The following is a 24,456-nucleotide window of genomic DNA, read 5'->3' as shown; positions in this document are numbered from 1 at the left end:
GGTGTAGGGCTGGGCCTGTGGAAGGAAGAGTGGGGTGGGGGTGGTATATAAAAAGTGGCAGAACACAAGTGGTGCTTTATCCACCCTGTCCCGCTCTGGGTAAGAGGAAACCCTTAACTGCTCCGGCTCAACCAGCTTCACACTCCTATTCTTTAAGCCCACACCCGTTGGACACGTGCACGCTCAGGACCAGAATGGCAGCAGCATCTGCACGGAGAACACACAGGCTCTGCAAAACGCTGGCGTTTGGGCTGCTTCTCATATCCTCACTCCTAAATGGTAAGTAGTTAAAATTCCTAATGCAAACAGGGTCAAGTTCTCAGAGATCGTATGGCCATCCATAGTGAGAGAGGGAGGGCCAGGAGGGGTGGGGTTAGGGTGGAGGAGTGTTTATTTGAATTATCTTTTGAATTGAATCCTAGTTTTAACCCTACAACCCCTTTCCCTCCCTAGAACGCCGACTATCTCCATTCCGAAAACAAATCTAAAACATGTGAGACTTTATATGTCTTGAAAAAGGTTTGACAAAGATGTTTTTTTCTCCAATATGCAGACAGAAAACATGCCGTTGGCAAACAAAGGGATCATTTTAAAGAGTTGGGTTTTTAATTATGTGAAGACATTTTAAATGATTTAAAGTACAAATCTTTATTAGGATTTTACAATATGCTGCTGTGTTTTCTCATGAGTTTCCTTCTTGACTTTTTTGCTATTAAGTTATAAATATTTGTGAACCTTCCTCTGGCGTTATGTTTGGGATTTCATTGACCCAATTCCCATGATCTTCAAGGACTTGTGTGTATATAATGTGTTTATTTATATTTTTAGCTTTGTAACGTGAGGCCAGATGAAGCGTGCGTGAGAGGAGGATCGAGGGTGTGGAGTTAGGTTGTTAATGTGGTTGTGCCGATGTAGTAGGAGCTTTAGGGATCAGGGAGGGCTGATAATGTTAAATGTGGCTCACATGAGCTCTAAATACAGTAAGAAACAATTTAAGAGTTGCTTATTTAGAATCTCACATAATCTTATCATTAACTAATCAATCAGGTGCAGCCAATTCAGATTCACGCTGGGTTTCTGAAATCACCACAATTGCAATGCAGTAAGTTTTAACTTTTAAAGAAATATAGTAACATTTGATTAATGTTTTTTCCCTAACTTCTTAAAATAATTGTCCCCCCAATCAAGCCAATATTAAAGTCCACTAGTTCAAGCTAAGTACAATTAAAAAAAAAAAAACATAAAGACAAAAACATCCAAACATAAAGAGATAGATTTCGTGGTGCGAGGAAATATCTGTGAACCTTTTTAGATGGGAGATTGTTTAATCCCTCAATAGTGGACGAGAAAAGTTGAAATCAAAATAAACACAAAGCCAGACCAAGATGTCAAAAAGATGGAGCCGAGAATGAACTAAAAGGTATACTCTCATCTGCAGGGCTCTCTGTTGTGGCTGGGAATGAACCACACACTGAACTGCTTAATTTAAACCTTCTGTTAAATCATCTTGTTCATGGGAAATATGGGAATGAGATCATCAGCAATAAGAAGCAGCTGCATCTGCTTTGGAAAATGTAACATAATGTCAACATTTAAAGGTCCCATGACATGGTGCTCTTTGGATGTTTTTATATAGGCCTTATTGGCCCCCACACCCCAATACTGCACTAAGTGCAACCTGCACAACTGGTCTATTTACATTTCATCATACTATTTAGGCAGTTTTTGTATTTTTTGTAAACATTTTTGTATTCTCAACTTGTATATATTCAAAGATTTGTTCTTGTATTTTATTCTTAATATTATTATTTCATGCCCCTTATGACCTCACAAGGAGCAAGATTCCAGATCGGCCTATCTGAGCTTTAATTTTCTCAAAGGCAGAGCAGGATACCCAGGGCTCAGTTTACACCTATCGCCATTTCAGCCACTGGGGGACCATAGGCAGGGAACACATATTAATGTTAAAAAACCTCAAAGTGAAATTTTCATGCCATGGGACCTTTAAATTCTAAAGCAGAAGGAGAAAACATTTTACACTGCTTTGGAGGGGGGAAAAAACAATCTCTTGATCTGCACTGCAATGTTTATCTTCCCTGGAAATCCCAAGGGGATAACACAAAGTAACCCGAAACGTGGCAAACCACAAGAGGCCAAATCTGCCCGTCAATATTAAGATAAATACCAATGGAGCAGATAGGAAACCGAGCAAAGACAGAGAAGACCAGTTAAGTTAACTATATTTCAACTACAGGACAAACCACCTGTTTCCTGACTCGGACAACAATCCCTCTTGCAAAATTGTCTCGTCAACCCAGGAGATGGCAGCCGGTCCGAGTTATGTAAGCAGAGGAAAGATAGGCTTACTGTACAACTTTACTGTGATGAGGTCAGAGCGGTAGCGTGACGGTTACCTAGACAACCTGGAGGGGGGGTTGTGGTAGTAGAATCAGAAACACCATGGGGAACCCCCTATTGACAATGTTTAGCAGACTTCTTTTGGAAAAGCAGTAACATTGGTCAATGAAGCAGTGCACACTGAAGTAACTAATCACAGGAACAATGTCAACAGCAAGAGTGTTTCTTCCTCTTATGAAGAACGTATCACAGAGTGAGTCAAGTCAAATCCCAGTGTCAAGTAAGCCAGCGGTGGCAAGTACATCTGGGCGCACACATCCACCCTCATACACAAGATCCTCGTTCACTTAAAATAGTATTTTTCATCAGTTCCAAAGAGGAGAAAGGCTTCTTTCCAGGACTTTTTCGATGAACTTGTTCCAGTTCTAGCGCATTACTTTTAAACTCTATTTACACTGTCTGTTCAAATACAATAAGGGTTGACACTGGGTGGGCACTGGGCATCTCACAATTTGATCCAATTCAGGGGCCAACAATTCCATTCTAAACCGATTATCCATGCAGCTCGATGTAGCAATTGTTTTATGTACATTTGAGTTTCCTAATCACTTCTTAGACAAAGCTTAGATTTTGATATATACAGTATGTTCTCAAGTTTTGATGAAAGGTTTTGTCTACTGAGGTTTTTATTTTGTAGTCATTCCATGCTTAAGCCTTAACTGTTGTGTTGTTTTCCCGTTGGCCGCGCAACTTTTTGTTTTTCTGGGTCTAAATTTTAACATTTTGTTGTTCTTTTTCTACACTTTTTTTGTCAGTTTAACTCAAATTTTCTTGTCACTTTCCCCCCCAAAAGGTTTTTGGGCGTTTTTTTTGTCAATCTTCCACTTTTTCCAATTAATTTTTGTCCAATTCTTTTTGTCACTTTAAAAAAAAAGAAAATTGTCACCATTGCCAATGTTTTTGGTCACTTTTGTTTTTTTTAAAGTGTTCAAAACAAATACATGTTTATGTAGCTTTTCCCCCAGCATTTGTCACGTTTTTCAACATTCTATTGCCATAGTTCTGATATAGAAAGTTTTGGTAAACGGGTCAAATATGACCCGGTTCCCTAATAAATAACTTAGATAAGTGGCAGGGAAGTCAAAATGTCTGCGTATCAGATGGCAACATGTACTGTAAAAACTCAAAATTAAGGCAGATGATGTTTTAAAAGCAGAGAAAAAAATCATGGCACATTGACAAAGGGCACTCTAGTTCAGCGTCTTAATGGCCTATTATGGCTGTTTTTCACTACCACCCCTGGATGTGTGTGCAAGTTATTACTCTGGTGGATTTGTTTTCTAAAGATATAGTATATCTCATTTTTTTAATGGACAAAATCCTTGCTGAGCCTCTGAGCTATTGACGCCCAGATCTGCCTCACTTTGCAACAGGATCCTCTTAACGGTCTACCTGCATACACTCAAACTAGACAGACTCATTCTAGGTAATGAACACAGCTGTGAAACTTTGGTTGGCAATTGTGTGTGAGAAAGAAAGAGAGTGTGTGTGCATTGGGGGTAGGTGGTGGTGATGATGATATAATGCTCACAATTGAAAGCAGATGTCATGTTCCTGATTGTGGTCCCTAGAAACAGGCATCTTGCTTTCGATATGGGGCTGCAGTGACCTCAGGGTTGGGTTGGGTGAATGCTGCAGCTGGGCAGCATCGGGTGGAGTAAGTGCTGCTTCCACAGGTCTGATTGAAACCATTACCTCCAGTTGCTTTTCTGCCAAAGAGAGAAGAATGGGCTGGGTTCTGCTATTAATCGCTGTGACAGGAATGACAGGGGAGGGGGGGTTGCAAGATAGCAGGGTCAGCAGTCTGTTGTTTCAAAGAGGGTAGAGTTGCAGAGCATGTTTAACCCTCAGGGACTAAGCTCCGATGTCACATTCCTCAGCACGCTCCTAACTCAGATTAAGATGGTTCAAGATATGCTTTAAATCATGACAACACTCTGAATGAATGGCAACTTCATCGACTGTCTAAATAGTCAAACAGGGGTAACCACCAAAAAAAGATGAGAAAAATATATACTTTAGACCTTTATTTTCACAATATATTATAACAATTGTAAGATTTTATAATTGCTCAATATAAACTTCTGATTAACTTCTGGAGCTACATTTGACAGAATCAGAACCCAACTATAACATTTCTTTCTGCTCTAGAGTAGATTCTGATAACCTTGAGAAAATAACAGTTCAAATCACCGTAATTATGGGATGGCAGATTGGCAATTCTTAAATTAAAAAAGGTTATTAAAGAGTGATTACACTCATTGTTTTGTCTCAATCTTCAGGTCTACTTTGAACATGTTGAGTTGAGTGCAGGAGGGTTGGGGGGGGGGGGCTCTTGGATCAAATTTCTATCTAACGGATGCCAGTGATGCCAGAAAACCTCTGAAGAGGTATTGTAATGTTATTATGTTGAGGCTGGTCCAGACGCAGCAAAGAAAGACAAATTACACTCGATGACATGCAGTTTGATCGGGCGTTTTCGCAATTTTTGTTCAGTATTAAATTGCTCAGAAATGCAGAAATAATTGTGCGTAATGTTTTACTCTGTATGAAAGTAGACGATCACATTTACAGATAAAACCAACACTTAGATTATCATTCCAAAATCTTTCTTGAATGGACATAAGGACTACCTGCAGTACATGTAACCCTGGGAGAAAAGAAGAGGCGATATGTCTTGAGAGCGTTTATAGACGCCGTCTTGGCTGGACGTCTCCGACACTCAGTCAAAACAGTTAGGATACCTACGTTCAACAATAAAAAATTGCAACTGGTCAATGCTGCAAACTTTATTCGCTGGCAATAAAGATTTGAGAGAATTTATATGGCTTAATTTAGAATCGGAATGTCTTGATTTCCAATGGGAAAAAAACTTTGACATGTGGTAACTATTGTATACTGCTTGTAGCAGCACGGGTGCTAGTAGAACCTCAATCACTGGGACTTTGACACGGTGGTCCACTAACGTGTACAGACCGTTATCCTCTCACCATGCTTCTTTACACAGCACAGGGTTTTCCCCAACAGAAGCTTGGGGCCAAGGGGTATAAGGCCACATTTTTGGGGTGTTTGTGCTTCATGAACACATACAGTGGCCCAGAACTTCTCTGGAAACCAGACTGGAACCGGAGGCCAAAGACATGGGAGGGACTACCATGTTTTATATATAAGACACAAGATAGAGGGAACACATACATGTATAGTAGTGTCACTGAATCTTGTCACTGAAGTACTGAGTTCCCATGCTCAGGGTCAATGTGACAGTCACAAGAGGCATAAATTCAAAGTTATGCAAAAGCATGTGGACCTCTATTTGAAACGTGTGTTATGCCATTACATACCCATGAAGCAAGTTTAAAAGACTGACTGCTGGGGGAGATTTCTATAGCGACGGTAGAGAAAGTAGCCATTACTATAGGTCTCTTGGCATGTTGCTTTACATTACACTCAATGGTGTGCGGCCTGAAGCCGACATGTCACCTCGATAGATGCCTGGGATTACTTGTGCGTGAGAAGGCGAGCAGGCGGGGAGAGTTGGGAGGCTTGTCTTCTTCCTAAGCCTGCTACATTCCTCCATCTCGAGTCCCAAGAGATGGGGGGTGTGGGGTGGAGCATTTCAAGACCGCAGCCGTCACTCAAAGCAATCGGGTGGGAAAATCTTCAAGAGAACAGTGAAGTCAGGGCCCGGGCTGTACACCATTTGGAGTCAGGGCTGATTGGGTTTGTCATGTTTGTGCAATGATGGCGAGACACGCGACTGACAACAGATGTCTTGGCAACTTTTTAACATTACAAAAAAAGAAGGATTAAAGGATAATTCTGTGTGGGTATTATTATTATTATTATTATTATTATTATTATTATAATAGTGATTATGCGAGGCTTGGGGGTTGTGAGTGTCTCTGGTGTACAGTACATGCATTGGTGGAATGGTTCAGTGTGAATATTTACCGTTAGCTGTGGCTGCTACACCCCTGTATCAATTACAGCACAAAAAGTACAGGTTACATATTCACAAAGAGGTTCCTTTTGTCTTGTTGTGTAACAAGCCCTGAAAAAATGCTTGAAGTTAATACTAGCTTTTAGGTCTACAATGAAAACAAAACAATAAAAGGCCTTGGTCAGATCCTGTTGTGTTGTAAATGTTGGTCATAAGTGGCAATAATATGTGTCATTCCATCTGGGCTCTGTCGGTCAGGGAAGTGTGTTTGTGTGTAATGAGTGATGAATCGTCAGAGAGCTGAACAGTTTACTGGCAGTCTTGCAAAAAAACAGGGCACGTGTCATTTTGGCTGAATCTAAATAAGCATGTTTTGCTTTAATAAAATGCAGCAGCCAAGTTTACAATTGTGCTTGAGGAGCCATAAAGTCATTAGCACAAGACTAGTAAAACACAGTGGCTTTTACAATAGGATTTTTTTTATTTATTTAAAATCATCCTTAATCCTTCAAACCCTGCTGAACACTGAAATGTGTTCAATTGTTGTTCTCTCCCATTTTAAAAGGAAATACAAATTAATTTCCAGTCACTTACCACAATATCCTTAAAAGTCTGCTACTAATAACCTGATGACAAAAGTGATCACAGAGCTGAAACCCATTTCAGCCTCTGCACTCCCGCGTGTCACATTTGTATGAAAAAAAAGTCAAAGATTTATGCCCAACCATCTCACCTATTTTGAACCTCATCCTTTCCGGTAAAATAAACAGACAGACCACACAGAGACGGGGGAGGGATAGCAGCTGTAGGCTACAGGCTGCAGACTGGAGGTCTTGTAGACAGACTTAACACGATTAGGGAGTCCTTGACCTGTTGCTGGTCCACACGCACACTAAAGCTACTAAAGGTAACCTGGAGATGGGAAGGATAGTGAGATAAGGGAACATTCTGGCTCCTGAGTGAATAGGGAGCAGACCAAAAGAGAGCCTTCTTGCCCTTTATTCTAAGTTTGACATGGGTAAAACAAAAAAGGAAAATGCAGAACTGCATTTTGTAGGTCAGCGACTTTGATGCGTTTTCTCATTTATCTGAACCAGTTACAAAGTGTAGACTTATTTCCCCTGTGTACACACACACACTATGACAGACAGCTGCAATGGGCAGAAGGCTAACCTTGCCCAAAGAGCTCCTTGGATATGACTGGCCACACAGTATTTACTATGTACTAGTGGCACCTGTCTGTCACAATGATTTATCAAAGGAAGTCAGTGGACATGTGTCACAGTGCCACCACTGTGTGAATATACAGTATGTGCCTCGTGTGAAAATCTCAAGTAGTGACTAGAGTTGACCATGAGGAGACCATAGGGTGTTACAGAGGTGAAAAACAACTCATGTTGTACAGTGAAGGCAAAAAAGAGGCAAACAAACTGAATGCAGTTTCTTTTGATTTGCTGTAAAACGCTGTTTACATAAGTTGTATTACTAAACACAATAGTCATCACCACAAGTAATGCTGTTGTTAGACAGAGAGAGGAACATCTGGGTAAAAGGAATTAAGGCTGGATATTCTGGTTTGACTCATGGATAGCACCCTTGCAATTTGACCTGAGCCAATCAGAACAATAAAGGCCTCGGCTCATTAGCTCGGTGACTGCAGGGTGTGGTAGCGTGTTGAACTAATTTGCACAGTGAATAAAAGTGTGCCCTGAAACACATACAGGTTATTACAGCTTTGCAGGTAAAGTATTTTTCAGCTGAAAGAACCTGAATAGAATTATCATATCAAGACTTTGATTTAGTGTTGCATTTTATCAAGGACTCCCCTCCCAAAGTCTAATACAGATCTTTGAAAACAGAAAATGGTAGAATGGTAGAACCACACAATTCAAAAATTTAGAAAAAAAGTGTCATCATTACCTGACACCTTCCAGGAGCACATTTTAAATCAGGGCATTCTTCTGTTTAAAAGGATGGAAAATCACTCCACTGACAATAATAAATTTCAGCAACTCATTTTGTATATCCCATTCGTGGCAAACCTAAAGAGAGTCACTGTGACCACAGGATCTTTTGAAAAAACCTCAAAGTGAGAAAGATTGAATTTCAAAGTAAAAGACTTCATGACGTGTGTCATGGATCTGAGCACATCAGTTATCTAGTGCAATGAGATCTTTTACCTAATCTTCCATCGCTGTAGAGGCCTCTATAGACAAAGAAATCCCACTGCCAGCATACCAAAGAGCTCTCACACTGCATGAGCTCATGCATTACGACGATAATTGACGTTACAAAAGCACACTGGTGAAAACTACCAACCATCTGAGCTGTTGAGCTACTACCTCACATTACAGTACAACTTTATCAAATCAGTGCATCAGAACTGTAATGTGTTGATGTGGAAAAGCTGGACTAAAGTAGCAGGAAATGCAAGAATCTGAATCTGCAGCTGTGATAATTGTCCACTTTAGGACATGTGAGCTTTGGTGTGTGCAAGTTACTGACATCCCATTATAAGATACCTGGATTCCAGGACTGTACTTGAGTCCTTGAAATGATTTGGAAAAATCTCTTATTTCAGGTATCTGGTATGTCATTGTGTTTGTTGCAAATGTAATGATATTCACAAGTTTAACGGTATGCCAATGCATCTACATGACAAAATCAATGGCAATGTTTGTGTTTTCAAACAAAGTCACACCAAGCCTCATTTTGATTTAACAGCAGGAGTCATGGCCCAGGAAGAGGACGTTGTCGCTGCAGCGGCGGCACCTCTGAATGCAGACGAACACATACGAGGAGACATGATTCCAAAGGCAACTGAAGCTTCAGGTAAGAAACACTGACTAGCACCAACATTCACTTATAGAAATATTATGTAGATCTACTCTCTAGATCGACTTATCACCAGCACAAACTAATGAGGAAAACAAGCACACTATTTCCCTCACAGCCTATGGAAAAACAAGTCAATAACTTGTTTGATAGTTAATCTATGTGTGTGCAGAATTCGCTTTACAGACTTTAAGAGAAACAATGCATTAAAACCTCAGACCCTTCCTCTGTAAACACAGCTGAGCCCAACCATTGGTCCCTACAACAGACATGCTGTACGCTTTCCAACACTACACTCCTGCTTTTCAGGAACTAATAACTTCTGATCCACCATGTGTCTGAAAGCCCATGTGTACTGTTATTAGGGCTGTGCAATAAAGCAAAAATATAATCATGATTATGATTCTGGCTCCCATTGATCACAAAAACAGACTAATCGCGAAAAACAATTATTTAGCTCGTTGTGTTTTTCCTATAAACACTTATTTTCTCTTGTGTTCTGAATGCAAAAATAAACTTTAAATACGTATTAAGGCAAATTTCACAGTTGTAAGTGTCTTTTTTTTTTTACTGTTGATATATTTAACCTTGTCCCCTGTTTTTAAGATCATAAGAGCAACATCTTTCCAGATGTCAATGAGTAAACCTGGTTTCAATATTGACTGAAATAATCGGGATTATTTTAATTTTTTTCCATAATCATAAACTGTTTTAATGTTAAACATATTGGTTTTGCAGAGCCAGATGATCCGCAAATCTTGGTTTTCCCTAGTGTTGGAGCTCTGACTGAACAGACTACGGCAGCAGCAGCAACGCCAACAGCTACAGTAGGAGGAGACAAGACCGACAGCGTCCCAGAGGAGATCGCAGATAAGAAAGACGAGTTCACAGTTGAGGTCCACACGGATATTGCCAAAATTGTGGAATCAGTGACCCCAGCATCTATGCCTGCCAGAGGCGACGGTGGCAAAAACATTCCGCGGGTATGATAAAGACTCAGTCTGTCATAAAGCAGAAAGCAGGTTTCTGGTTGGCAATGTGCAGTCTGGCTGTAATCTGTAAGGATAGTATATCTGAGAGAATAACAATCATTTTAGAACAGTTACGTTAAATCAATAGTATTTTTTTTACTAGTCTTACTTTTGAATGTTGGGACCCCTTTTATTTTTATGCATCACATTTTCAAATGACAGTGAAAATGTGTTACGTGCAAATGGTTCTTCTCCAAGCAGAGAAGGAAGACTGGTAGTTTTTTGCATAATTTGCCATGTTTGGTCTTGTTTACAAATGTTGTTCTTCCAGCTAATATTGCGTACAAATGTGTAGTATATGAATGATTTATCTCAGTCCCTTTGCCAGTGGGCCTATGATTTTCTGAGATGCTCAAACAAGTAGTAATATATGCTGTTCTGTAGGTGCACATGTTGGATTTCCACTTGGAATGCTATAAAAAATTAGTATCAAAACATTCAAAAAAAAAGTTTTAAAATAGAGGGAGCAGGCCAGATGCATTCATTTGTGTTTATCATAATATGTGATGTAATATGATAAGGCCACAAAACTACTTTTTCTGTAGCATTTGGCCAATGACATAAAGCACTCATGAGTGGAATAGTAAGCCACGGGATGATAAAAGGAGTTTTGGTTTTTCTCTACAGCCAGTGCCACAGGAGGATGTTGTATGTGTCACCAAAGAGGCGGTCCAGGACAAAAACGCAGTCAATCTAAAACTCAAGGCCTCCTCCAACTGTGTAAGTTCAGAAAACACCTTCTGCCTGTTCATGAATGTGCTATTGAATAATGAATTAGTCTGGCAGAGCAAAAATGAAACGTTTTTCATAGCTAGGCATTCAGCCATCTGTGCACTCCTGAAGTGACATCAAAGGCTACTACACTGTGGCACATTGATGTTTGGATCAAATTACATCAGTGTGCACAGGGTTGTTCTAGTCCTTATTGGAATAAAGACAAAGAAACAGGGAGAGTTAGCGGTGGAGTGGAAGATTTAAGGCAACATTGAAGGCAGGTGTTGAGATTTCGCAGAGTGCTACCGATTTGGAATTAGCGTTGATTGTCACGGTGCAAATTAGAACTTCATCAATTAAAGTGTTGATTTATCATTAAGGTTTTTCTATTTATCTTTTATTTTGGTCTCCTTGCAGAAAGACAGCAAAATGAAGATTGAAAGTGTTCTGCAGCAGCTGTGTGGTGAAGACTGTAAGCTAGACATCTACCAAGAGGACAACTCAGGCGAAGTCTTAGTTTCTGGAAAGTATGTTGAAGGTCAGTAACGTACTGATGGTGATTAATATGATTTTTATGAAGACAAAGCTAATTGTTACACCTAATTAGATGGTATTCTGAGTTTATAGCATTAGATGAGTAGCAATTATGAGGCTGCTTTGAAAGTTTTCTAAGTAGCAACATTCAGCTCTCTCTAAAGCTTGATTTATAGCTATGGCGTTGCTATCTACGTAGGTACGTGGAGAAACAAACCTACGCACGACCCACCTCTCGAGAAATATAACCACACGTTGCAGCGACTCATGTCTCTCGGCCGTGGCTTGGTAGCAATGCATTTTGCCCTGATTTTCCTTTTCCGTAAACAACATGACATCAAGGAGAGGGTTAACTTTTCCTGCTACAGATTTACAACCGTGGTCAGAAAGCACAGGGTACATAATGTTTCTCTCACTATGACTCTTGGGTCGCAACTCGCTCTGAAGCTAATCTCCCTCACTCGCTCTCTCACTCACTCACACACACACGCCGGCTTGATGCACACACCAACGCACAAGTTTACACATCTGACCACTTACGTAGGCTACAGCAAAAGATCTGCATGGAGCCTCCGCAGAGCCTTAAATCAAGCTCAAACCTACATTATTAACATCAGCTCCATGGCTCCAAACCTTAAACACTCCAATTTACTTTACTGGCAGTTATCTCTCCGTAAAAACAATTTTTTTTTTTTTTGCAGATGATGTTGTAGGCATGGCTAACAAATTCAACAATGACAACATCAAAGATAAGGTACAGTACCAAATCTATCTACTAAGAAATACTTGTCACACACACACACACACACACACACACACACACACACACACACACACACACACACACACACACACACACACACACACACACACACACACACACAAGTTGGTAACTGCAGAGTCATGATTAGGTTTGTGACAGAATTTCTTCCAATTGCATTAGACTATTTAACTTTGCTTTATATTTTACTCACTATCACGTGGCTAGTCAACATCACCATGCACTATGAAGAGACAGTAAAATACACATCCATCAGGCCAAGGTTGCATCCACTGGACTCAGCCACCATACATTTGCTGGTTGACTCCTAATCAGACTAAATGGGGAATACCCATGGAGAAGAAAATCACTCCCTGAGTGTGAAGACGTTTCCAAAGGCTTTAAGCTGCCAAGCGGTCAGTTTGTGTGACAAAGAGCCCACAAACAATCCCCTTGACAGCTGCAAAAACATTATTTCTACTACCTAGGGAGCACTCTCTGGGTGTGCCTGTCCCACCCCTCTGTCCCTTTGCATTCAACACACACTACATTTCCCTCCAGCGCATACTACATAATCCTATATGTTTCAGCACAGTCACACTCTTTATTATGCCGTCTACAGCTTGCTCGCTGGCATATTTTTCTTTTGACACTGCCTTAAAGCCAGAGGAAATGATGCCAATTCTATAGGTACATCTCCATAAACAAACAAAGGGGTGGGGTTGTCATGATAGACAAGACCTGATAATGAAGATCTCCCCCTGCCAGTATAATGATTGCACACTATATACACCTGCACATCTGCAACATATCTCATGTTTCCATGCATGTCAGATTCTGGACAGAGTGTTTGTGGATTTGTTTGTGATGCTAGAGGCACTATAATTTTGACTTGGTGGAAACGCCCAACATGTGACTCGTGTTATTTTGTTCCGTTATCAGACTGACGTGGAGGAGGCTGTTCCTCGTTGGGGAAAGAACTCTAAGTTGGTGCTGGTTTCTTTGCTACTGACTGGCCTGTTGCTGGCTGCACTGCTGGTAGCTGGTTATTACCTTAAAACCCACCGCAAGAACTCCAAAGGAGTCAGACTGGTGAGTAGAAGAGAGGAGGCGTGTTGTGTCACACAGTTAATCATCTTGTTTAGGTTGCATTTAAACAAAGACACTGAAAATGTTAAAAAGAAATCCCGACTAGGCCAACATTTTCTTTCTACACTGTATTGCCTTCCTTCAGTGCAAGTAAAGAAGGCATAATGCACTGTAATGAGGCACCCACCTTTACTGACCTAAGATGAGATCATTTGGTCCTCGCAAGATCCAGTTCATTAAGGAAATTGTACAAGGTGACAGATAATTTAAAAAAAAAGAAAAGAAAAGAAAAAGAATAGTACATGGATTTGAGGTCCAATGTATGGTCATCTTTGGGTCAATTCCTTACTCAAGGGAGGACATGCCCGACTCCCATGTTTAACTCAAAGCAGCGAGTGCTTTCGTCTTTTTCTACTTCAATCCCCTACCTGGGGGCTACAAATGGTTGTAGTCTCCCCTCACCCCCTTTCTCTCGAGCTCATGACATCACTTCTTTAAGCGTTTACATATGGGGACATGGTTTGGATGAAACAGATTGCTAAATTGCCTTTGTTTGGTGTCTTATTCATTGAATAAGTGTGTGTCACAGGCATGACATATTTCCCTAACGGTTCTCACACCACTCACCAAACTTAAACTAAGTCACTTACAAAAGGGGTCATATGTTCAGTTTGAAGCAAAGTAAAACAAGCAGGCATGCATGTTGTTAACCTTCTAACAGTAAAACAATTACCAACAGCATTCTGACGGAGCGCGCACACACCCCCACCCACAAACAGCTGAAACCTCATTAACAAAGAATGCATTTGTTTTCTTTAACGGCCACAAAAAACAAATCCAAAATCAACCTCACACTTTCTTGGTTGTTTGTGTGTCATATTTGAACAGTAAAATTAAGCTTGAAGAATGGAAGAGATTGGAGAGCTTCTTGGAACTAGTGTTAGTGAACAAAAGACAAGACATCAACCAATCCAGCCTTTAATACATCTGGTGCGTTCTTAATTTAATAGAATAAAAAAACTTTAAAAATCAACTTTAACACGTTTCAGCGTCAAAGGTGTTTTTTTAATCTTATTCTATTGAGAATGCACCAGATGTATTAAAGGCACTTCGGAATATTTTTCTTAAAAACAAGTGCCTTGGGTTCTTTCTTGATGTCTAGTAAATTTAAACTCGTTGGCGGTACATGCGCATCTTAAACCTGTTTCAGCTCTGAAGTTAGTTTTGCTATGTGTTTTTTTTCCCTAGGCCGAATCTTTCCAGGTAGATGAGGAGAACCAGGCCAATACCCTGGTGTCTGTGGCCCCCCTACCCCAGGAGCCTCTGGACAAGCAGACCATCAATGGTGAGTCTCCACCAGAAAATGGGACCAACCCCGCCCCCACCACTAACGGACACTCTGCCACCCAGACCCCAGTGGCCGACACAGAGATGTGAATCACGACACCTCGGTCCTCCTGTCCTAGCCATCACCAACTGGGACACACTACCCACAAGCCTCTCTGCTGCCTCAGCGACTGTCCACACACTGAGACATATTCAACAAGAATTCGCCAAATACATTCACCTCCCCTCTTCCTCGACTGCACCTCTCGGGCCACTGACGACAACAACGATGAAGCTCATGACAATGATGACGATAAGGACAATGCCTGTAATGTGAAACGTTTGGGATCTTTGCTGGTGTCAAGAGGAGTGTACGTACCCTGTGTTTAGGACTGTGACTGCTCAGCAGGGCACTGACTGGGATTTGTTAGCTGCCCTAACTTTAGTCTGGTTGTAACAAACATCGCACAATCCCAAAACAATGCCAAATATGTGCTGTTGATTTCAAACGAAGAAGCAACAAATCCATATCAATCCATAATTGTGATGCAATGAAATGAGACCAGTTGACGGACGCTTACTGCATTTGTTTTTAAACGTATATAATTTCGATTCAGATAATGTTTTTGCCCCCAAAAAAAATCTTTAAAAACTTTTTTTTTTAACTTTAAATTGGGTATATTTTCTCAGCTTGCTGTAACTGTAATGAAAAAACTGCCATCTTGGCAGAAACCTTGCTTGTCACTGTAGCAACGATAGAATAGCAAGCATGGTCTTTGGTTTTTACTATGGAAGAAAATAAATCCAGCAAGCTACTCATACCATGGGAATGTCAGCTGGACGCTGAGTATTTGACTCATTGCTTTAGATTAATAAGCATAATTAACAACTTAACCTACTGACAACGACTGTCAAAGTTAAACTGGGATAGGTTGCACAATTCATTTAATGTGTTGTGATAGCGTGGTGATTTTAATGTCATAAATGTACATGTTTGTACATTCTTTTTATTTCAAACAAATGCAAACTTTTACTACTCTCACTACTGTCTTCGGAAATGGTGAAAAGCTGCATTTTTTAAATTCAGAGAAAAAGGAAAAAACACAAAAAACACCAAACAGACTGGGAGTTTCCTAGGTGCCGAGCTGGAAAACTAAATCACTGCCATGAAAAAACATTTCCTAGACTGGCTTCTTTCCTTGTTGATATAAAACTTAGTTTTTCCATCAGTGATATACATGTTTAGCTGCTCTTTTGAACAACTGGCTGATTTAATAATGTACTGCATGTGTAAATAAGCCTGCTTTTTCTGTTAGTTGTAGCTGTGCCGGACTCATAAACTGTGATTGTTGACAATATCTCTGTGGGTTGTCTTCAGCTTACTTCTGTGGTGCTCACTTGATTTATGAACGGAAACATTTAAATCTATTCATCAAAAATCCTCCACACCAGGTCAGGTAAAATACTCAGGAATATATCAAAACAGTTTATCCAAGATCCTTGGTATGGTCAAGTTAAACCAGCTACTTAATTACTTTCTAAATATATGTTCAGTACTGTATCCTCATCCTAAACAACCAGTGAAACTAAATATGTATGTGGCTGTTTTAAACCGTTCACTCCACCAAAAACAATGAACACAACCTGTCACGCACAGTAGTGGGCTCTTGATCCTTGGAAATTAACTATGTTATGATTTACTGAGAGCAAAGTTTTCTTGATTTAATCTCCAAGAGCTTCTTTTAAAATAGACACTTAAACTTGCTCTAAAAAATTGAACATAAATGACTCAAGTTAGCCTAAATGAAGCAGACTTTAAAAAGGCAGTTTAGCGAAATAATAGAATTTAACATTGGTGCAGGAAAACGCTTGTCTATGATTAAAGGTTAGATTATGCTTGGATTTCAGTAGTAGTTTCTATAAAAACACAAAGCAATATTTTGACTAAAAAGGCAGAGCAGAAAATAGCCCGGAGAACCAAAGCCTGTAGTTTGAATGTTCATCATGAAAAATCAAATGTGGTATTGAAAACATAGCATTAGCGACGGGCTTCAGTGAAGTCAGTGGACTAATGGATTGGCCAGAGCTGCTTATGTACAGAGGGAGGAGACACTCCCTACAAACACACATATTTTTAAATATCTGTCAATCTAAAGAGCTCGACAAGGAGTTAGTATTATTCTTTTAGAGCTTGTGCAACATTTACTTTACACCTGAATGCCCTTAATTTGTTAATCTTTAAGCCTTCCTTGGTATTTTCTCAACAGCCTAGGACACACTGTTATTGGGTGTTTGTTGCTCCTTCAAGTGCATCAAGACCCTTGACAGGATAAGATAGTTCCACAGAAGGAAACTCAACATCAACCCAATATGAAGAAAAGTGCTTCCAAGTTTCTCAACTTCTCATTCTTGTCTCTGTGGGTGGAATAAGCATACCAACAAATGGAAGAAAATACTGCAGAGAGCATTAGATCGACGTCTTCAATCAACAACCAGGAAGAAGATGAAAACCTCGGCCCAGACTGGTTTCTTAATGTCTGGATCGGTTTCTACAAAGATGCCGATGATAAGTGGAAGTGGTCAGGAGGTAAACATGTATAAAGTGGCAGCCAACATTACAGCTATCTGGTGTTAGCATGCAGCTACTTAATAGTTAGCAGTAGTCTAATTTTAGGTTGTAATATGACGAAGCAACATTTTCTAACATCAAAAATAGTGTTAGAAAGGCTTCTGAGCCAAATACTTCCCAATGGAACATGTTTCAGCAATAACACAACCCCGAAATTGGGGAGAATTTAACAACATCGACAGCCAAGTTGACCTATTTTACTGCCTTTAGCATGTAGCTACTATAGTCGGCAGTGGACACTTATAGACTATAGCAGCACTTAAAAGGTTTTAAACCAAATACTACATAACTGAAATGTTTCAGGAGTAATGCAAATCTTTTACTGCCGTAAGCATTTGGCTACATGCAACAATGTTAACACTTTAAAAAAAACAAAGAACATTTGTGTAGTTCCTGTCTGGACCACATGATCAATCCTATGTCCCGTAGAAAGCCAGCTCGGTGTTGCGTGACACCTAGCCGAGGGTAGAAAAGACTGTTGAAACAGGGGCGTTCAGAACAGTTGGAAATCTGAACGTTTTAGCTCACAGGGATTTCTCTAAAATACATTTATCTCATTATTGTTTTGGACACATTTAACGTGAAAATCCGACATAACATTGGAAATATGACCGAAAATATGGAAAATATGTCCACTTTAACAAAACAACCACGTTGTTGCCATTACTGTCAGTAATGGCCCAGTGCTAATGGCAGCGAGACCTTTGGGCTCTCGATGGCCATGAAATTTCATTCACACAACACATCATCACAAGGTATCCTTTCCTTCTGGGTGCAGATACTCTGGAGAGGAAGTATAAGTGTGTATGTGTGTGAAAAGCCCGGCTTTGTATCTGTGTGTGTGTGCGCGTGTCTGGCTGATGTAGCAATAGGAAATTATCCACTGCTGTCATTCTAGCTGATGTGACCTTTTTCAACCCATGCTGTTGCACTCTTGACACCTACACATGCCTTCTGTAACGGTTCCCTTACCAAGCCCACTGGGCTAGAGGCTTCCACTGTCTTCCACTGTACAGCTGCTGTACAGCTGAGTGGGTGCAAAGGTTAGCATGCTGATTGCCGAAAGCAGCTCGGCAATGACTCTGAACAAGGCTGTATCGCTGAAGATATACAACAACAAATATCCCAACATGTCAGTGCTTTTACATCATCAAATAACTCATTTGTCACACAATAAGGGAAACGGTTTATGTTTTACTATACTTCTTGTTAGAGCTCCTCAATTATGAAAAAAAAAAAAAAAAAATCATAATCAATTATTTTTGGTCAATATTGTAATCACGATTATTTAACACAATTACCCACTGACTTTTGAATAGATGTTTGAACTCATAGAACAGTGAAATAGTTAAACAATTAAACAGTGAAATTCCCCTTTTTGACTTCCCCTTCAGAAACCAAGAGAGAGCAGTACGTGACAAACAGCCCAGAAATCTCAAAGAACTGGAAGACTTTTGAACAGACATTTCTGTTATATTGAAAGTGTAAATGACTTTTTGTGATATATCATACAAATGTCTGATCTGTCATTTGATGCCTTTTGCAGATTGTTCCATCTTTTCTTGGCTTCTTTATGCACAGTAATACACATTTTTACCTGGGGTGCCCAAACCTTTGAGCCCCACAGTAACGTGATTAATATCACAGACTTTTATAAGCACTTCAGCCAGAATAACTAGGGGTGACACTGGGACTCCATTCCATACTTAAGCCTAAAACATGCTTGTAAAAGTCGCCTCCTCTCACAGTGATCTTCCATGTCAGAGAGTCATGTTTAAAAGGTGGACAACTGGCTTCTTACAACATTAAACATGAGGTGGTCACATGTAATGGGATAAAGTAGATCAATAGCCTACATGTGTTTTGCCTAATTATTTAATGTATGTCTTATTGGATTATGAGTGTATTTACAAGATTTTAAAAATGTTTCCTTTTGGCCATTTTTGTGGGCCAAAAGCACTCTTGCCTAAACTCTAAGTTGTTATCCATTATTGCATATTGCACAGTTTGTTCTAGTCTAAAGTACCAAATAATGGAAATATTCACAAATGATAGGCCTATGAAAAGTATCTCAAATACAAATACTTCATGCTGTAGCACATATTGTGCACTGATGAAGTAATGTTTTAAGTCGCTAACACTTTATGACTGCATGGAAACCAACCTGTGGAGAACGTGGCTCCATGTGCTTTAATGTGTTTCCAATAGTGAATACTGGGTCTCCACCTACTGGCAGTCCTTCGTTATTGCAGCTATAAGCTGTTCAGGAACCATCTTCCTGATTATCCCTTGTGTCGTCTTACTGTCAACAGCAGAAAAAAAAAACATGGGCCTACTTTAGTGGTCCCTAATCAGCGTTTTTCTAGAATTTTCCAGACGTTTTTGTCGTTTTTTTCCAACATTGTTTTAGGCCTTTCCAAACCGTTTGTCACTTTTTTTCCCAACATTTTCGTTGCTTATTTCAACAACCCATATTTCTGATTTAAAAAAACTTTGAAAACAGGTTAAATTTGACCCGAGGACAACATGAGCTTTATTTACGAAGTTAGCTTAAAATTGGACTCAAGTTGGCTACCAGTATGCTTTATTTAGCTTACTTAACACTGCTGCTCGGCTACTAACGTTAAGCTAGTTATCTTTTCAAAAACTGAGTAGGCTATGTGCTTATTGCATTTTAACCGAACCAAAGATAAAAGCTAACGTTATTTTCAGAGCCGTGCTTTGAAACTTGTCAGGCCCACACTTCCCTAGGCACCACTGGTTCAACACACGTATACTTACATGAAAGCCTGTGACGGTTTGGGTGTCAAAGGGAAAGCACAAATGCCATGAAACAGGTGAGGTCTTTGATTTAGATGTGGGGGTCTCAAGTGATATGATAACATCCCGCCAAAACATGATTGACGTAACGTGCCAATTACCGTAAAGCACAGTAAAGTGGCGCACAGTCAGGCTTACAGTGTGAAGCTGGGAGGCAGCAATATTTATGCTTTTTATCTTGGCTTTTTGTTTTTGTTTTTTTGCCCATATCAAAAAAGATAATTGGATATGGAGTCAAAAGTAAATAGAGAAACAATCTGTGTGTGTGTCTTTCTGTGTGTCTGTTTCTGCGTGTGTTGTTTTATCTATTATATACCTATTTATCTATCTATTATTTTATGTTGCTTTATCTATTTTGATTTTATTTTATTTGTTTTTGTTTTGGCCCTAGGATGCGTTCTCCATCTCAGTGGGTTGTTTATTAGTGTTTGTATTCTTAAATATATAAAAATTATCACAAAAATGTAGAGAAACAATAATAGCACATGTAGGCTACCTAATAGCGACACCTTATGTGTGGCTTGTCTTTGATGTAGCCTATGTTATTGATCAGAAGTTTCATCTTTGAGTTATTTCTTCAGTCAGAAAATTAGTTGAACAGAACCTCACTTCCTCAAGTTTCCTGTCCCCTCCAAGCAGCTGGTCCTTGTCTTGGCCACAGTCATAGTCAAATTGACTAGAGCTGGGAGAATACATTGATACTATATCGATATCGTGACATAAGACATGAATCGTCTTAGATTTTTTGGATCGTATTATGGCATAAGTGTTGTCTTTTCACTGGTTTTAAAGGCTGCATTACAGTAAAGGGGTGTCATTTTCTGAACTTACCTAACTAGTGCAACTGTTCCATTATTTGCCATTTCCCACTTAGTCATTAACATTCCACATTACTGATGATTAGTTATCAAAAATCTCATTGTGTAAATATTTTCTGAAAGGACCAATAGGCAATCAATATCGAGGTATTTGGTAAAAAATATTGTGATATTTGATTTTCTCCATATTGCCCAACCATACATTTGAAATCATTTTAAGTCAATTCTACATTGCGTAGGGTATGATGGTCTACTAAAGTCTACATGTATCTATAATGTTATTGAGAGCCACTACCCCAGTTAAGAATATGGTGATGCGGAAGGACGTTGAAAAAGCACAAGAGACACTCACTCAAGCCATTTCTGAGTGTTACACTGCCATCTGTTGCAATAAAAACGACATTACAATTTAGGAGGTATTTTTTTGTCTTGTCACGCTGCAAATTGCAGCTGGATCTCAGTATTTACTAAGAAAAGTTTAACTGTAGACGTAATGAAGATATTAGCCAAAATGGGTCATTGTAATTCCTATTTTAGGATATTGTGTGGATATTATAACACACGAGAATCACCAGAAGCTACAGCAGGAGGTCAGAAGTATGACAACAGTGAGTAGACTTGTAAGCGTAGCATAATAAACAGTGCTTCCCAAACTTTTTGGCCTTTGACCCATTTTATATAACACAAGTGCCTGTAGAACCACATAATCCACGTTTCTGTGGATTTGTCTAATTTGAAGGATTGTAGAGATACATACCCTACTTTCCAGTAGGCCTGATTCACAAGAAAAAGCTAAACCAATATTATAAAAAATAAACAAAATGAATACATTTTTGGATTTTCTTATTTCTTATTAGTCCTTATTAATCCCCCAGGTTGGATCCAACTGTAGGATCAAGTGAGTCTGCGGTTCCTATTTCTAAATCCCTATTATATCCCTTATGTAGGCCTATGGCTATCAGCAGGCTGAGGTTGCACTTCCTGTGCCCTTAAAATATAAATATATTTTAAACTATAGGCTATTTTGTGTTTTCATTTTGTTATTGAACAACGAAAATGCTCTTGGCACGACATCTGGTTGCTGCGTCAAAAGAACGTAGTTTACGGTAAAACGGCGCCCATGTGATTTCACCGATGTTTGTAAACATGCGTCAGCCACATGTGATTTTGGCGATGAGGAAAGACTCCAGCCAATCAGCGGCTAGGGGAGTGTCAGGGGCGGGGTTTCTGTGTTGCGCTATGGAAAATTGTTAGGGGGGGATACACAGTGATAAACGTAATAGATTCAAACAATAAGGCTGAAACGGGAACTTGGTGGACTGACCGTTCACCGAGGACCGGGTCTGAGTGGCGCCGGTCCCGAAATAGATCAGACTCCTTTGGCACGGGAGGAAAACATGGGATAAACACGTAAGTTATTTATCTTATTATAGGGCAAGAGCGACATAATAGTGCGTATGTTGCGTAGAGAATAGCACTATTTAATTCATAACCGCTCGAGTCTACTGTGTGAACAGTCCTAATACAAGTCCAGTTGTAGCAGCGCGGCTTGGAAAGAATAATGAAAAAAAGAAAGAAAATAAAAGTCCTGTAGCCTGTTTGCAGGAAAACATGACGTGAGGGGTTGTTGACGGAAGACGTTATACACACTTTAAATCTGGAGTGTTTCATCATCGACATGACAACAGGTAAATTAAACTGCGTCAGCGAGAAGGACCGACCAGCCACAGACAATCCAGTGGGAATTTCCGCTGCGAAGGCAGCGTTGTGCTCCTCGCTTTCTAACTTGAGTTGAGCCTGGTTTTAGTGATAATATGAAGATGTAAACAAAGCGTGGAATCGGCGAGGTCGGCGTGTGAAGGAAGAGCTCGGAATAGGATGCTGCGCAGGAGATGGATATTGCGTATCCTGTTGTGGAAAACGATGTTACGCAGTTCATATTGGCATGGTTATTTAACACCTATTTTTTCTAGTGTTATCAGAAATAACTGACCGGGTCAGTAACTTTTTTTTTTTTTTAAGGAAACCACGATAAAAAATACTTCCCAAACATAGTCACAAATTGACGCACGCAGGCTTGTTCTGTTCTGATTGTTTGCGTAATTTCGAAGGAAATACAAACGCATGCTTTTAAGTGAGCAACACAATGGTGACGCAGCTTGTTTTATCTTTGAGATGCCAAACAACATTTGCTGCGTCACAGAAAACCCAGGAGGTCCTTAATAGTAATCTGGCATTTTAGTGCGCACTTGGTATGATGAAAACAAACTCTACTTCCCAAACATAGGGTGTGCTATTGAGTAACACGGTATATGGGATGTATCATCTGCTGTGAAGGGATGTTGACATACAGGTATTCTTCATCTCTAACCTGAATACTAACTGTTTTACTTTTTTTTTCTTTCTCTGGGGCCTATTTACCCCATGATTACTTGGACAAATATATGATTATTTGCCATGTTATGTAACTAAAAAAATCACACAAAACCGTGAGCTTTGTAATTATTTTCTACTAAGTATCCTGTTGTTGCTGGGAGAAAAAACATTTAGTGAACTTGTCTCCCTTTCCCAGACCCTGTAATGCACACCTGCCTAAGTACAATGGGACACTGACACGCCTGATGGGATGTTACTGTTGACACCAAGGCTGCTGGCTCCTGTCACCCGTTCTAATAACCCCAGTGAAGGGAGGCCTCCTGCTGCTTACCTGCCAGAGGGACAGGAGATAAAGTGCTTCCTCGCCTCTCAGAGCTTCTGAGGTGAGAATGAGACACACAGGAGGAGCAAACTCCTTCCTGCCAAGTGGATTTGTTCGGTCAATGGGTGAATCAGCAGTAGACCCCGTGAGTTGCTAAACCACTGGCAAGGATATGGAAAGAGAGAGAGACAGAAAGAGAAGAGAAGAGAAGAGAAGGGGAGGGAAGGGAAGGGGAGCTTTAGAACTTTAATTATGTGTACTGAATAGAAACTTGACTCCCGAGGGAATGTCACTATGGTAGTTTCGAAACAAACAGGTAAAGGTCATGGGAGGAAGTACAAGCTGATAACTGAAAGAGTACAAGTGGGGGCTCACAGCAGCAACAACATCCCCTTGTACTTATTTGCATTATTCTTAAAATATGAAAAGCACAAACCTTCTCTATATCAGACGTTCATCAGATTATGTGTTTACTGAGGATCGTGTCCTGTGCAGTGGTGAAGCTTCCCATGCCTTCTGAGGCTGACCAGTAGAACAAGTGACCCACTTTCACAGACAAGAAGCGCGACCTCAATAGTTATTTTGCCATTCTTAAAGGGAGGGGTGCTGCCGCTCAAGTCAAACAAACAGTACAAGTGGGCTAAATGCAATGCGTTCAGACTCGTTTTCTTAGAGTTCTTGAACAAATTTCACAATTAAACAATCCCCTGCTTTTGCTGCTAATGAAATTCAACAGATGATATCGGGCATAAACTTTAGATGCAGTCTTCTAAAAGATATCCAAGGAGAGGCAGTGTGAATCTACTGACGGATGTGTTTACAGCACAGGGGGGGGGGGGGGGGG

The 24,456-nt window shown here is 40.0% G+C and overlaps 1 protein-coding gene and 2 long non-coding RNA genes across 5 annotated transcripts in view; 2 read left to right on the top strand and 1 right to left on the bottom strand.

Moving 5' to 3' along the window:
• On the bottom strand, positions 1–21,020 carry LOC117943338. The gene is made up of 3 exons (XR_004656341.1): positions 20,799–21,020; positions 19,064–19,065; positions 1–15 (listed from the first exon to the last, which is right to left on the bottom strand). It is a non-coding gene; the product is annotated as an uncharacterized LOC117943338 (long non-coding RNA).
• On the top strand, positions 44–17,554 carry si:ch211-286o17.1 (hematopoietic progenitor cell antigen CD34). 2 transcript variants are annotated; one of them, XR_004656340.1, is made up of 9 exons: positions 44–279; positions 9,083–9,190; positions 9,932–10,176; positions 10,852–10,944; positions 11,356–11,476; positions 12,174–12,226; positions 13,175–13,324; positions 14,570–15,393; positions 17,543–17,554. XR_004656340.1 is itself a non-coding variant. In XM_034869416.1 (8 exons), exons 1-8 carry the CDS (start codon positions 195–197, stop codon positions 14,756–14,758), a joined length of 1,044 nt encoding a protein of 347 aa, XP_034725307.1. In that variant the 5' UTR covers positions 44–194; the 3' UTR covers positions 14,759–16,005. The 2 variants fall into 2 exon arrangements, 1 of the variants encoding a protein (XP_034725307.1); XM_034869416.1 differs by lacking the exon at positions 17,543–17,554 and having other exon boundaries at positions 14,570–16,005.
• A 1,117-nt stretch (positions 21,021–22,137) lies between the features above and the next one.
• Positions 22,138–24,456, top strand: part of LOC117943906 — a 5,424-nt gene continuing 3,105 nt past the window's right edge. The window contains exons 1-2 of one of the 2 annotated variants that reach the window (XR_004656455.1): positions 22,138–22,324; positions 23,487–23,673. This is a non-coding gene — a long non-coding RNA (uncharacterized LOC117943906). Of the gene's footprint in view, positions 22,603–23,486; positions 23,674–24,456 lie in introns of both variants that reach the window. The other variant, XR_004656456.1, reaches the window with a different exon arrangement.

This window comes from Etheostoma cragini, chromosome 4 (genome assembly GCF_013103735.1).
Source record: "Etheostoma cragini isolate CJK2018 chromosome 4, CSU_Ecrag_1.0, whole genome shotgun sequence".
In the NCBI taxonomy this organism is placed as follows: domain Eukaryota; kingdom Metazoa; phylum Chordata; class Actinopteri; order Perciformes; family Percidae; genus Etheostoma; species Etheostoma cragini.
This window is presented reverse-complemented; position numbering and strand designations above follow the sequence as displayed.

Bases quoted from the DNA above. Each gene is read 5' to 3' on its own strand.
- si:ch211-286o17.1 (XM_034869416.1), top strand. From the start codon at position 195: ATGGCAGCAGCATCTGCACGGAGAACACACAGGCTCTGCAAAACGCTG. The intron at 280-9,082 runs GTAAGTAGTTAA...TTGATTTAACAG, and splicing joins CATATCCTCACTCCTAAATG to CAGGAGTCATGGCCCAGGAA. The intron at 9,191-9,931 runs GTAAGAAACACT...TTGGTTTTGCAG, and splicing joins AAAGGCAACTGAAGCTTCAG to AGCCAGATGATCCGCAAATC.